We start from the raw sequence: 12,688 nt of genomic DNA, 5'->3' as shown, positions 1-12,688 counted from the left end.
GCAGGTCCCACCTGCAGCATCCCTGCCAGAGACCTTCCCGTGTTGTAGAACCTAATTTATTCCGGAGGTCCGTTCTTAACCTGAAACTGTTCTTAACCTGAGGTACCACTTTAGCTAATAGGGCCTCCAGCTGCTGCCGCACCGCAACCATGCGATTTCTGTTCTCATCCTGAAGCAAAGTTCTTAACCCAAGGTACTATTTCTGGGTTAGCGGAGTCTGTAACCTGAAGCGTATGTAACCCGAGGTACCACTGTATGGGAAGGTCAGGCAGGAGCATTGCAAGAAGGGCTGGCACATACGTCCTTCAGGCACAATGCCTGAACAGGGTTGATGTTTCCTGCAGATTAAAAGAAGAAAAAAGGAACTTGAAGCATGAATAAAACTTGGGTGCTAGACAGAAGGATTTGCTGAAACATTCTCCTTGCCATGTTAACTTTCCATGCGCAGGGATTTTTTAAATGCATTGAAATCAATGAAACCATCAGTACCAGTTGCATTTTAAATTGGTTACCGTTCTTGGAGGAGTGCACATGTTTTCCCCAAATATGTAGATCTACTCTTTGCTTTTTCATTTCATTCCCACCAAGTGTTAACGTTTATTTCAGAAATTGTATTTTAAGTTGAGAATTGAAAAGGGTGAGAATTGATTTGATAAGACTTTTATCATATTGGGTTTGAAATTGGACTTTTATAGCACTGTAGTCCATGTATCCCTGCAAAGCTGCACCTGAATGTCTATTGACGCTTCAGATTGCCTGGGGGAGGATTTTTATGTGGCCAGATGTGTGTGTGCTTGTGGGGAGGGGGAGAGATCTGAGAAATGTTGGAGGGTATGTTTCGATCTTCTCTGGCACGACTGCAATGGTATGTTGGATCCATGCCAATATCCAGCAAAATATAGGAAAAAATGAGAGACTCGTCTTTTGATGTGCATATATTATTCAGCTAACCCTTTGGGATATATTTTCACTGTTACTGAGCGGCAAACTTAGTGCTGCAAGGAAAGTGTCGCATTTCCATTGTAAAATGCAGTGGGGTTTACTTTAAGAATATAGGTAACAGGAGCAGGACTATGGCTGGACAGGAGATGGCTATGAATGTTAGCTTTTCCAGAACTTTTCTACTGCATCTGGAGAACAGTTTGGTGGAGTAATCAGATGGTTTGGCGAGCTAGCCCTACACATGAAGAGGAAGAACCTCCATTGCTGTAGATGATTTCCAGGATACAAGTCTATTTGGAGAATACCCACTGACAACCCAGGTCCAGAGGATCAACTCTGAAGGGAATGGTACCCCTTTGGGTTGCTTCTTTTGGATGTGACAAAGGCGAGGACACTTTCCATGAGTTATTGCTTGTAGGTGGTCTTACTCCTATGTGACAGAGTGAGCAGTTGGCGGGGCAGGGATGTGAGTTAACCTTTCCTCTATCAACTGCCTTGTCATCCAAAGGTCCAACCACATCCTTAGCCAATTTCCTGCTTTAATGTATTTATCTATCTATCTTTCTTTCTTTCTTTCTTTCTTTCTTTCTTTCTTTTCCCTCATTGACTGCTTACATTTCTTTTGCTAAAATTTGTATACATTTTCTCATTTGGACATGACTTCCATTTTCTGAAGGAAGCCTTCTTTCCTCTATTAGCTCCCTTGAGTCTGCTAGTTAATCACATCAGCATACTGTTGGCCCTGGTTGGACCCTTCCAGATCACCACCTTAGATTGACAAGATGGAATAGCTGGAGGGCCTTTTTTCAGCTGCCCATGCCAATGGAGGCTAAAGAAATACTGGTTTCATTGGTATCTCAACATTCCTCTGCATCCTTGTGGCAAATATTTGTGTGTTTTGACTGAAATAATCTATATTTAATAAATGGCATAAAAGAAATAAAGCAGAGACGATGACATGTTTATTGTACAAACTGGAGTTTTATATTGTATATGTGTATCCCTATATACATAAAAATGTAAGACGGTCACCATGTAGCCCCAATTGGAGGATTTATAAAGAAGAATACGGTAGGATGGTGGCTTCATAACTGGCAGAAGTTGAAGAGGGTGCTTAGTAGCTGCAATGTGTGTCATGGGTCACAAGCAAGAAATCTGCACAATTTAGTGCATGTTTTTGAGTATTTGTGGCCTCTTTTAATAGGCAGGTCCTTTTATTTATATGCATGAATTTTTAAAGTTTTTATTTGTTTGTTTTCATGTTCATACTGTGTTGTAAGTCTGAGTCAATTTTGTGAGCCAAGTCAATAATATTATTAATAGCAACAGCTTTATAAGTACTGAGGGCTTGTGTCCCCTCCCCAATATGTGATGGACTGATAATTCCAAGGGGCAGAACTGCAGTAGTATGTCCTTTGGCATCTTCAGTGAGAGAAGGTAGACAGAAGTGAAAAATCTCAAGGGCCCAGAAGGGAAAGTGTCATGCAGGCATGTTGGCTTGAAATCTGGACAGCAGGGCTGGTCTGCCCATGAGTCAATGTGAAGCAGCTGCCTTGGGTGGCAGAAATGTCATGAGAACTCGCACAAGGTCTCACAATTTTTTTTGTAAGAATACATCATCGTCATCACTGTTTCACAGGCATTGCAATCCAGGTAAGGGAGGCTGCAGAAGTGGTGCAGCAGCACGTTCTTGTTTTATCCCAGGCAGAAAAATGAGATGCATCACCCCTGCTGGACAGACTGCTGAGATGGTAGGACATGGGATTATAGGATCTGGGAACATGAGGAGGATGTGGTGAAGGTTGTGCAGCTTGGTTGCATATAACCTCTGTTGTTTACATTGGGGGAATAGAGTGGAAGATCTGCATTTAGGAAAAGGATAGGGATGATGCTACATGAAGATGTAGAAAAGCTATGCTAATACGTTTTGATTTCAATCCTATGCCCACCTATCTGAGTAATCCCCATCAAACTTAGTGGGACTTAGGTCTGAATTCATAAGATTCATAAGATTCATAAGATTGCACTCCAAGTTAATTGCAGTCACATTTATCTCACTTCTAGAAAGTTTCTTTAAGCTTTTCTTTTAGCAGGTATTTTGAGCAGTGATATGCAAGCTTGGTAATTAGTTAAACGTTGCTGCTAGTTAGAGAGATCTTGAAGATGTGCTAATATGTGCTTAAAGAAGTCACCACAACAGAAGCACTGAATAATCAGTTAAAGGCTCTGAAAGCATGGGATAGCTGTCACAAGATAATCAACATCAGAGGCTACATTTCAAATACCTATGTACAGTAATATATCAGTGTGCAGTAATTATTTGCGATATACTGTTGAGTTTGCGGTGTTCTTTATGGAATGTGTAGCATGGTCAGGATAATTGTTTATGTATTTCTTTACACAACTTTTTCCATCCCCCGCGTGTTGAAAATTTAGGAATAGGTTGAAGTACATTACTTCACACTACTGACCATAAAAAACCTAACATTTTATGCTGCATCTGGAATATCAGGATCAGATTTGTCTCATTCATTCACACACACACACACACACACACACACACACACACAGTGGTACCTCTACTTATGAATGCGACCCATTTTAGGGTGCCATTCACACCCCAAAAAGTCCATAAGTAGAGTGTCGCTACTGCGCATGCGCAAAGCGCAATAGAGCACTTCTGTGCATGTGCAAAGTGCGCAGATTGCTTCTGGCGTGCTCGCGGGACGAAACCCAGAAGTATACACTTCCAGGTTTGCTGCATTCGCAACCCGAAAATCCACAACATGAAGCGAACGCAACTAGAGGTATGAGTGTGCGTGTGTGTATTCACACACACACACACACACACACACAGACAGACACACACACACACACACACACACACACACACACACACACACACACTTATATTCTAAACATTAAATGCTTGCTTAATTGTCAAGACCTCTCCTAAGGGAAATCAGTGGTATTAAGTGTTTGAAATGAATGCATATGAACAGCATAGACCAATGAATATTAACTCGGTAACAAGTTCGGTGATGCTTAGTTGCAGGTAAGTGTAGATTAGATTTTAGCCCCAGAATGTAGTTCTTACAAAAAGGCTAACATAAAGAGGACTTTTTGTCCTCTTATCCGAATTCTACTAGATTGCCTGAATAACCTAGACTACCAGACTCATCTAGACTGCTAGGATGTATTCTGTGCTGGAATTGATGAAACAGTCTGTCTGTCTGCAGAATTTGGTTCATAACCCTTTTTAGCAAATTCACTTGATTGCTGGTCCAGTATCCACAAATATGCTCTGACAGAAAAAGTGACCTATTTGCATTTAGATGAGCCATCTGCCCCATTTTGATGGTGGAGGTAACAGCATCAGCATCAAAGTCATTTTGATGGATAAAAAGCTCTGAATGGTTAGTGCTATGTCCATCAGTGCCTTTTGCATCCCTGCTTATGTTTGTATCAGTGTCACCAAAATGGATTTGAGTTGATTTGGACAGCAATATTACACATGCACTTACATGCAGCAAGATGAAGGACAGGGTTTTATTCCTGCTGGGGGCAAGATAGCTTTTGGATGTGCTTTTTTCATTATTTTTTTGACCTCTTGAGTATGGACAAAACCACTGGTACACTGAATAGAGATGAAATGATCTGTTGTATTTATATATTTATATAGATGAAAGCAAGGATGTTTGTTGCAAAGGGGGAGAAAACAGCAATTACTGCAATCATTGTTTTATTGCACAACCCAAAGAGCTGATGCTCACATCTCTCATTTGATTTTTACACAGCTTATAAATAATTGTACATGTCAGGGTGAGCATTGCCGGCTTACTTTAGAGTTTCCTATGTGACTCTTGGACTTTATTCTCAGCTACTCTGGAAGCCATGTGACAAACTAGATGTTTGCTAGACATGTAGCATGCCGCTGCTAAGCACCTAGTTTTTTTCTTAATTACAGACACGGTGGGTCAACCCTTATGGGGAAGGCAGCTCCTAGGGAGGTACGGTTTATATCTCGCGACCTCAGCATGATTAGAGTGAACCTCCACCCCCTACACATAGCTAGGAGCCTTAAGAATAATGCTTCCCTTTGTGTCAGTGGGGTCCTTTTCTTTTAAGACTCCTAACTGTTTAGGTGTGTAAAGAGTTTAACTCCAATAACACGGAGGAAGGATGCAATATTCTCCCTTCCCATATGCAGCCTTTTCAGTAAGTATCTCAGTCCCCACTTTGTTGTTGTTGTTTAGTCGTTTAGTCGTGCCCAACTCTTCATGACCCCATGTACCAGAGCACACCAGGCACTTCTGCTTTCTCTTGCCTCCCGCAGTTTGGTCAAACTCATGTTGGTAGCTTCGAGAACACTGTCCAACCATCTTGTCCTCTGTTGTCCCCTTCTCCTTGTGCCCTCCATCTTTCCCAACATCAGGGTCTTTTCCAGGGAGTCTTCTCTTCTCATGAGGTATTGGAGCTTCAGCTTCAGGATCTGTCCTTCCAGTGAGCACTCAGGGCTGCTTTTTAGTACAGGTGGGGCATGTAATATCAGAACTACAGTGAAAACAATAGAACAATCAAGTACAAGCAGATTAAAAAAAACACAACAGATTGGAAGCTAGTTTTAAAAAAAACAAATTAATATTAAAATCCAGAGCTGCAGAACTGCTCAAAATTACTTTTTGTTAGAATGTTGAGGCAATGTAAGCCATATTTGGAGTATATTTTAAGATATGGCACCTTACCTTAACAGCTTATACTTCACATCCATTTTAAGAAGAAGAAACAAAATGTGGAAGGCATTGAAAACTGTTAATATACTAATTCCAGCATGCCCACAGAACCGTATATGAAGTGTGTGTTTATGCTTCCTAGGGCTAGTTACCTAAAAACTCACATGCATTATTGATTTATTAATACATTTTATGAAACAGTGCACATCTATCCACATCTACAGTGCACCTCAATATATGTGGGTAGATGGGGGGAGAGGCGGAGGAGAGTTCACATTCCAGTATGCATTAGCATTTATGAATACATTTAAACTGAAGCGTATCATAGCTTCTTCTTCAATACGCATACAATTCATGCCTTACCAGATGAAAACTAAGAATTTTCTTCGGTATTTAATATTTCAGTTCATCCAGGATCACAGCCTGAGAGGTTTTCCTATTGCATATTTCTAAAGGCTCTTCTTTGCCTTCTCTATCTAGTATTTCTCTATGCTGCCAGTAACTCAGTGAACCAAGAATTTGAACTTATGTCTCTCCAGTCTTAAGTCTTACACTATAACTGCTACACAACAACAGATCTCATGGTTAGCGTGTATGCATATAGTCAGCTCTGATCTTGCGGTGTTTGACATCATGCAGCCATCCTTGATTCCTTTCTCGTTCCTTTCCTCATCATGCTTCATTTTTCTGCTAATTTGCTTTGTGCTTTTGTGTGTTTCAGGGCTCCCCAAAAGACATAAAAAACCATTTCTGCAAAGTGTGGCAACATGCCTATTTTTAATTTCACCCTTGTCTTCAGAGAATGAGCCCCAAAGTGGAAATTCCTTCCTGCTCTTCATTTGAACTGTAGCAGGAAATGTATTGTTAAATAACTAGCATTGTGACAGTGCACATAGGGGTCACGGTAAGAAAAGGCTTCAAATGGCTCTTCACTGCTACATTTAGCTGCTTTTCAAACACTGAATAATGTTGCTATAAGGACTGACATTGTATATGTATTCCAGCATCACCAGTTGTAAGCATATCTGTTTTTATTTTGGGAAAGTAGTCTTAAAGAGAATACATAATTTTCCAAGTGCTCAGCAGTCATCCATAGCCTCCAATGACAAGAACACAAGAACCTAAGACAAATCTGCTGAATGAGGCCAGTGGCCCACCTCGTCAAGCATCCTGTTCTAAATGCCTGTGGGAAGCCTATAAGCTGGACATGAGCACAGCAGATCTCTGCCCACCTGTAATTCCCAGCAGCTGATATTCAGGGACATGCTGCCTCTGCCAGTGGAGGTAGAGCATAGCCATTATGGCTAGGAGCCATTGATAGCCTTGTCCTCCTTGATTTTATCTAACCCTCTTTTACAACCATCCACGTTGATAGCATCCTACTTCCTTTCATTCTCCACTGCAGGCCCCCACCCCCTGGGTTGGGGTTCTGGGCCATTGAGAAAGTTACTCCAGTACACAAACAAGTTGAAGAGTAGATGCCACTCATCTGACTGTTCATCTTGGCATGCCCTAAAGTAATACACCTAACGTATATTTACAAAAAATCAGAAGAGATGTTTTGATGCGTCTTGAGCCACACCATTTCATCGAGTGGTCTTCAAAAGGGAAACAGCTTCTCTGCCTGTGAAAGCCTGGATAGGTCTTTGGATTCTGGCCATTCATTTTTTATTTTGGAGACAAGTGAGTCTCTGCATCGCCTTCTTACAGGTATCTCGTCCTTCGTCATGGTATGTTTTACTTTCCCGAGAGAAATAAGTAGCTAGTATTATTTTATTTTCCATTCCCACATCATAACACTAATGGGAGTCTGTTTGTCTGTGATGTTGGGGGTAGCTGATTTTAAAATCTATTTGGAAAGCAGGTACCCAATAGCAGAGGACATCATGCTGGGAAACAGTAATGTACTGGGCCATTGATTGCTTGGTGCTTTAGTTGTAAAGCACATAATGACTAATGCTGAGGTTTCTGTTTGGATGGAAATGGTATCAACAGACAGAGGCAGCACTACCTTTAGGCAAAGGTCACATCCACATCATACGTTTAAATCACTCTTGTACCACTCTTAACAGTTACGGATTTCCCCAAGGAACCCTAGGAACTCTAGTTAGATAATGGAGAGGTTCTGATGGTGTGAATGTTACCATAGTGAGGCTACTATCTCAGGCAGTTGTTTTCTTGTGACATGAAACACAGAAATTTGTTATTGATTGATTATTATATTGTTTCATTATTTTAATATTTCACTTTATTACCTTTATATTTATTTTCCATTTATGGATCCTTTCTTCATGGAACCCAAGGTGGTGTACATGTTGCTCCCAGGAGGTCACCCACCCAGGCACTGACCAGACCCAGACCTGCGTAGCTTCAGGAAGGTGTTAACCTCAGGCAAGGTGCACCATGCCTTGGGAGTTTATGGTGTTTGCTGTCTCAACTGCCAAACTAACTTAGCTGGCTTGGGTACTTTGCTGTTTTCAGGTAGTGAAATGTAAGGTTAGGTTTTGCTTACAGTCTGGCCTTATTGCTGTAGCTAAGAGCGATCATCTGTAGTCCCAAAATTAGGCATTGGATATTTCCCTGTCCAAATGGTACTAGCAAACAAAGTGAGTCTGTTTAGGACAGACTGTTTACTAAACTGCAAGGAAACAATAGACACAGATTTAGTAGTAGATTTCATAATGCCGTGCTTCTGAATAACACTGTTAACAGCTAGATGGAAAAAAGAACTGGTGTTTGATTGGCGCAGAATGACTTTTTAAGTGTCTACTTGTGTTTTGAGACTTCATGACTTTATTTATTTGTTTCTTAAATGTATATCCTGCTTCCCCACCAAATGATGTTGAAAGTATTTGCTTGAATAAATCCTGGAACATACCTGGAGGTTGTTTCCTTTAGATTTCCTGATCTGGTTCAAAAACTAGGATGCTACACATTTCAGTAATAGATTGGTGGCTAGTCCTCTGTTGAGATGGCTTGCGAATAATGGCCTAATGAGTCTTCCATTCCTAGAAAGGTTTTATGAGTCAGTGCTGTTGTAGATGCATGTATTTCTTGACACTTTCAAATAAATGACCTCCTTTGATATGAGAGCTCCTTTGATATGTCAGAGTACCAGAGAATAGCCTGAGCAATCTCCTTTTAATTAACACCTTTTTGACCTCATTTGCTAGCTCCCCACAAGGTGCCAAGAGTTCCATGGTGCTCATATAATTGGTTGAGCCCACCTGTTTGCCACTCAAGCTAAACATCTCAAAGATGGAATATGATCCCCCTATTCCTTTTCACCTCTTTTGACCATCCAGGGTTTCCTGTCTGCTGAATCTATGCAGAGAAGAGATGGTGGCAGAAATCTCTTAAAAGGATAGATGTTCAAAACTAGCCTACCCTACATGGTACCTGTAAGCACAGCTTTGGTATAGACTCTTCTTTCATCTTGCAAAATAACGTGTTTCTCCTAGCTAGAATTCATGCATCTAATTCTAAACAATTGCCAGGATTTTGTCATAGTCTTCCATTGATGTGCCAAGTATTAGGATCCCATCCATGGGGCAATTGCTCCTTTTAAATCTCTTAAGGAGTTTTGCCACCTTTCTTTGAAATTTTTTTGGAAGCGTTTGTTGTTCCAAATGGCAAGCCTTCAAAAAGAGTGTGATGAATGTAATCAACTTAGCACTCTTGTTTGTCAAAAGTATTTGCCAGAAATCACTTGAGGTATCCAAATTGACAAATATTTTTATTCCTGTCACTTTTGGGAAAGATACTAGTGTTGGAAGTACATATTTTTTTATTAGAGTGCGTCTTCATTCAGCTTTTAAAGATCAATACAGATCTTCTTCTTTTTTCCACCTCTCCCCCGATGACTAGGAACTTTGGTGCACACCACAAGGTAGGCTTGATTTCCTTAATTATGCCATGTTCCTCCATCCTTTCCAGGTCCATTTCCACCTTGTGGAGTAAGGGAATGGGTGTTCTGCAGGCTGTTTGCATGCTGTATGGTTTGGTGTCAGGTCTTAAAACGTTCATAGGATTTCTTTTTATTAGACCAGGGTGTCCAAACCCTCCTTAAATTTATCCCACTGTTTTGCGCAGTCCCATTCTGCCATTGCTCCACATTTGAGGAGATTATCCAAGTTTTGACTTCATAGCACTTACATAGTATACACAAGCTGCTCTTCTATGCAGTTTGTTTGTACGTTAAAGCATCCAAGACAATTTAGAATATTCTCTTGTCTCTATAAAACAATCCCTGCCATATGCAGATCTCAGGAGATCCTTTGTATGTCTCTTTTGAAATAACTGTGACACCAGTTCCTGAATCTTTTTTTAAAAAATAGAAATCAGTTGTCCTAGAAATCTATTCTATAGAGACCACCACTGGCATTCAAGAAAATTTGGCTGTCCGCTTGCATCATGTAGGTCAATAGCTCAGTGATAGAACATGCTTCCTAGATTCAGTCTCCAGGTACAACTGGGAGCGACTCTTGCCTGAAATCCTAGAGTCACTGCCGGTCAGTGTAGACAATATTGAACTAAATGAACCAATGATCTGCCTCGCTGTAAGGCAGCTTCTGGTGTTCCTAACACATGATAGCAAAATGTCTTTTTTTGGAACATTTGGAACTGTGCTCCTTTAGCTGACAAAATTCCTCTATTGTTATAAATATTTCCACATTTTTGCATGCTCTCTTGTCTTGTTGTGTCTGGCTACAGAATGCTTTTAAAATGGCTGGACTGCTTTCCTTTGTGCTGCTTTTGAAGAGAAATGAAGAGTGAATTTGTGGAATGGCTGCTGCTTCTAGTGTTTTGTGAAGTAAAGGTTACGTCTTCCAAGTTACATCTCTCACTCTCTATCTTTGCCCTGATCTGTTTTGGGATGGGATCTGGAGTGCATTGGATTCTGACAAATCCTGAACCAAAGTGGGCTATTTAAGACAGTTCTGGGACTTATTTGAACTGAAGCAAGATCTCTCCTAGGTGCCCTGAACTGAAGTGGGGGCCTCCATAATGCTGTGTGATGCTTTAAAAGCTCAAGTGTTAAAAAACACACAACACTACAGACAGCGTGTCTTCCAAAAATGAAATGTTTCTCCCCAAGTTTGCCATATAAAGAAAATGCCAGAAAGAGAGAGCCCCTTGTGTGACCAGCAGATCTGCCTTCTCAGAGGACATTATGACCCCATTTTAAATGGACATTGGCTATTGGATACGGAGGTTTTGCCATTTGTTGCAAAATACTTGGGGTTTCAATACACTGAGATTTCTTCAAAAGTCCTTCCCCTGGATTCACAATTGAATATGCTTCTCCCTAGCCTGGGTACGAGTCCCCTGGGACTCCTGAATGTACAAAGGAGCTTAACTTTTCCTTTTACCATTGTACATTTTCAACATTTTCAAAAAAGAAATGTGCTCTTTATTTGATCTTAAATATGGTTTGAAGCAGCCTTTCTCTGCTGCTTGTCGGCTGCTGGCTCCGCACAAGTAGCAGGTTGTCTGCTTCAGTTTGGAAGAGATGGTTGCAATGTTCTTTCCTGCTAGTATCAGCCAGGAGCCCCCCAAAGGATGACCCAAATACTCCATCACTGCACTGTCAGATCTGAACAGGAATAAATACTTAATTGTGAGTCATAGACTCCCTTGAGCTGCAGCAGCTGATTTTTGTACATGCTGTGCTTAGAACATGGGCTGTATGAAAACTCTACAAAGGCAGGAAGAATCTTCTGCCTTTCCCTGATCTAACTTACTGAGATGAGGACAGCCACAAGCTGCCATTTACCATAAGCAGGGCTGCATTTTTCTCTTGCCAGTTTCCATCAAATAAACCCTATGGCTATTTTTCCAGACATTTAAATGTCTATTTGTGAAGCATCACAGCTAAGGACCACAGGTTGTGAACAAGCTGCATGCAGGACCTGCTGAAGATCAGATCTTGGTTTCTTATTCTGATTTGTTTAACAACATTAAATGAGAGTTTCCTGATTCAGATGCAATGGGTGACTCTGGTCCAAAGCAAGCCAGGATTTCTGTATCAAAGAAAGTGAGGAATATACTGCCATGGCATGTGGTCATGCATCATAAACCGTGGTTTATGGAGCCATGGCCAAACATCTGAACAGCTACTATGTTCAATGAAGCTTACATCCAGTAAGTACCTAGGGATGGAGCTTTAATCTGGCAGATCACTATATACAAGCATTTAAATAAAAAGCAGGGTTCCCAATTTCCTTGTTGATAATGGGATTCATTAGTTTTCTCCTATGCATATTGTCATTGCCTTTTTACAGACTCTCACACACATAGAAATAAATGCACACATTGTTATAAATACATTTGCTTTTGGGTGGTTGCTGTATTATATTACATCCTGTCCTCTCTGTGTAGCTCTTAAAATCCATCACCTTTTGGGATAGAAACTGCTTTATATACCATACTGTGATTTGTGCCTTTAAAATATCCGAACTCTTCTTGGAATAAATGTGTTAAGGTAGAAAACCCCTGAACAGATTTAAAAAGCCTTTTCTCCTCCTGCTTCTTCTGTGTAACTGATTGTTAATCCCTTGTCCCCCTAGACACATATTACAGGACCTAGTTTGTTGTGCAAATATGGTAGCAATTTTATTTAACTTTGCTAATGATTTAATAATAAGAAATGAAGCAAAAAAAGGCATCAGACTCAAGGGATAAACAGAAAGCTATTCTCTTGATTCTCTTTCGGTGAACCATAATGAGGCTACTGTAAAAAGCTTCAATATAGTGTGAGCTAGAATTCTTTATTTTTGATGCGAACTCTTGTAATAACCGTTATGCTTTCCGCCTCTCTAGGCCTTGCCATTTGTGGATCTCAAAGTGGATTATAAAAGAATAGTGATTTAAGGCCAGCAGATCCTCTCTCTGTGAGATAGGTAAGCATTATTATTCTCATTTTACAGATGGGGGAATCATGGACAGAGAGGTTTAGTGATGATTTCCTCCCCCAACCTCAAGACAAAGCCAGAAATAGCTCAGATATATTG

General features: G+C 40.6%; 1 protein-coding gene across 7 annotated transcripts in view; it reads left to right on the top strand.

Moving 5' to 3' along the window:
• PCDH10 (protocadherin 10) overlaps positions 1–12,688 on the top strand; it is a 51,587-nt gene that overhangs the window by 30,026 nt on the left and 8,873 nt on the right. For 2 of the 7 annotated variants that reach the window (XM_083755481.1, XM_083755477.1), the window contains 2 exons: positions 9,543–9,564; positions 12,498–12,582. The exons of 2 other annotated variants lie outside the window; for them this stretch is intronic. In XM_083755481.1, coding sequence (XP_083611607.1) covers positions 9,543–9,564; positions 12,498–12,540 — 65 coding nt within the window. In that variant the 3' untranslated portion in view covers positions 12,541–12,582. Of the gene's footprint in view, positions 1–9,542; positions 9,565–12,497; positions 12,612–12,688 lie in introns of those variants that run through there. 3 more of the 7 variants (XM_083755480.1, XM_083755476.1, XM_083755478.1) reach the window with 2 other exon arrangements.

The sequence above is a fragment of the Podarcis gaigeae genome (genome assembly GCF_964106915.1).
Source record: "Podarcis gaigeae genome assembly, chromosome: 9".
Classification (NCBI taxonomy): Eukaryota; Metazoa; Chordata; class Lepidosauria; order Squamata; family Lacertidae; genus Podarcis; species Podarcis gaigeae.
Note: the sequence above shows the minus strand (reverse complement) of the source record. Positions and strands in the feature narration are given on the sequence as shown.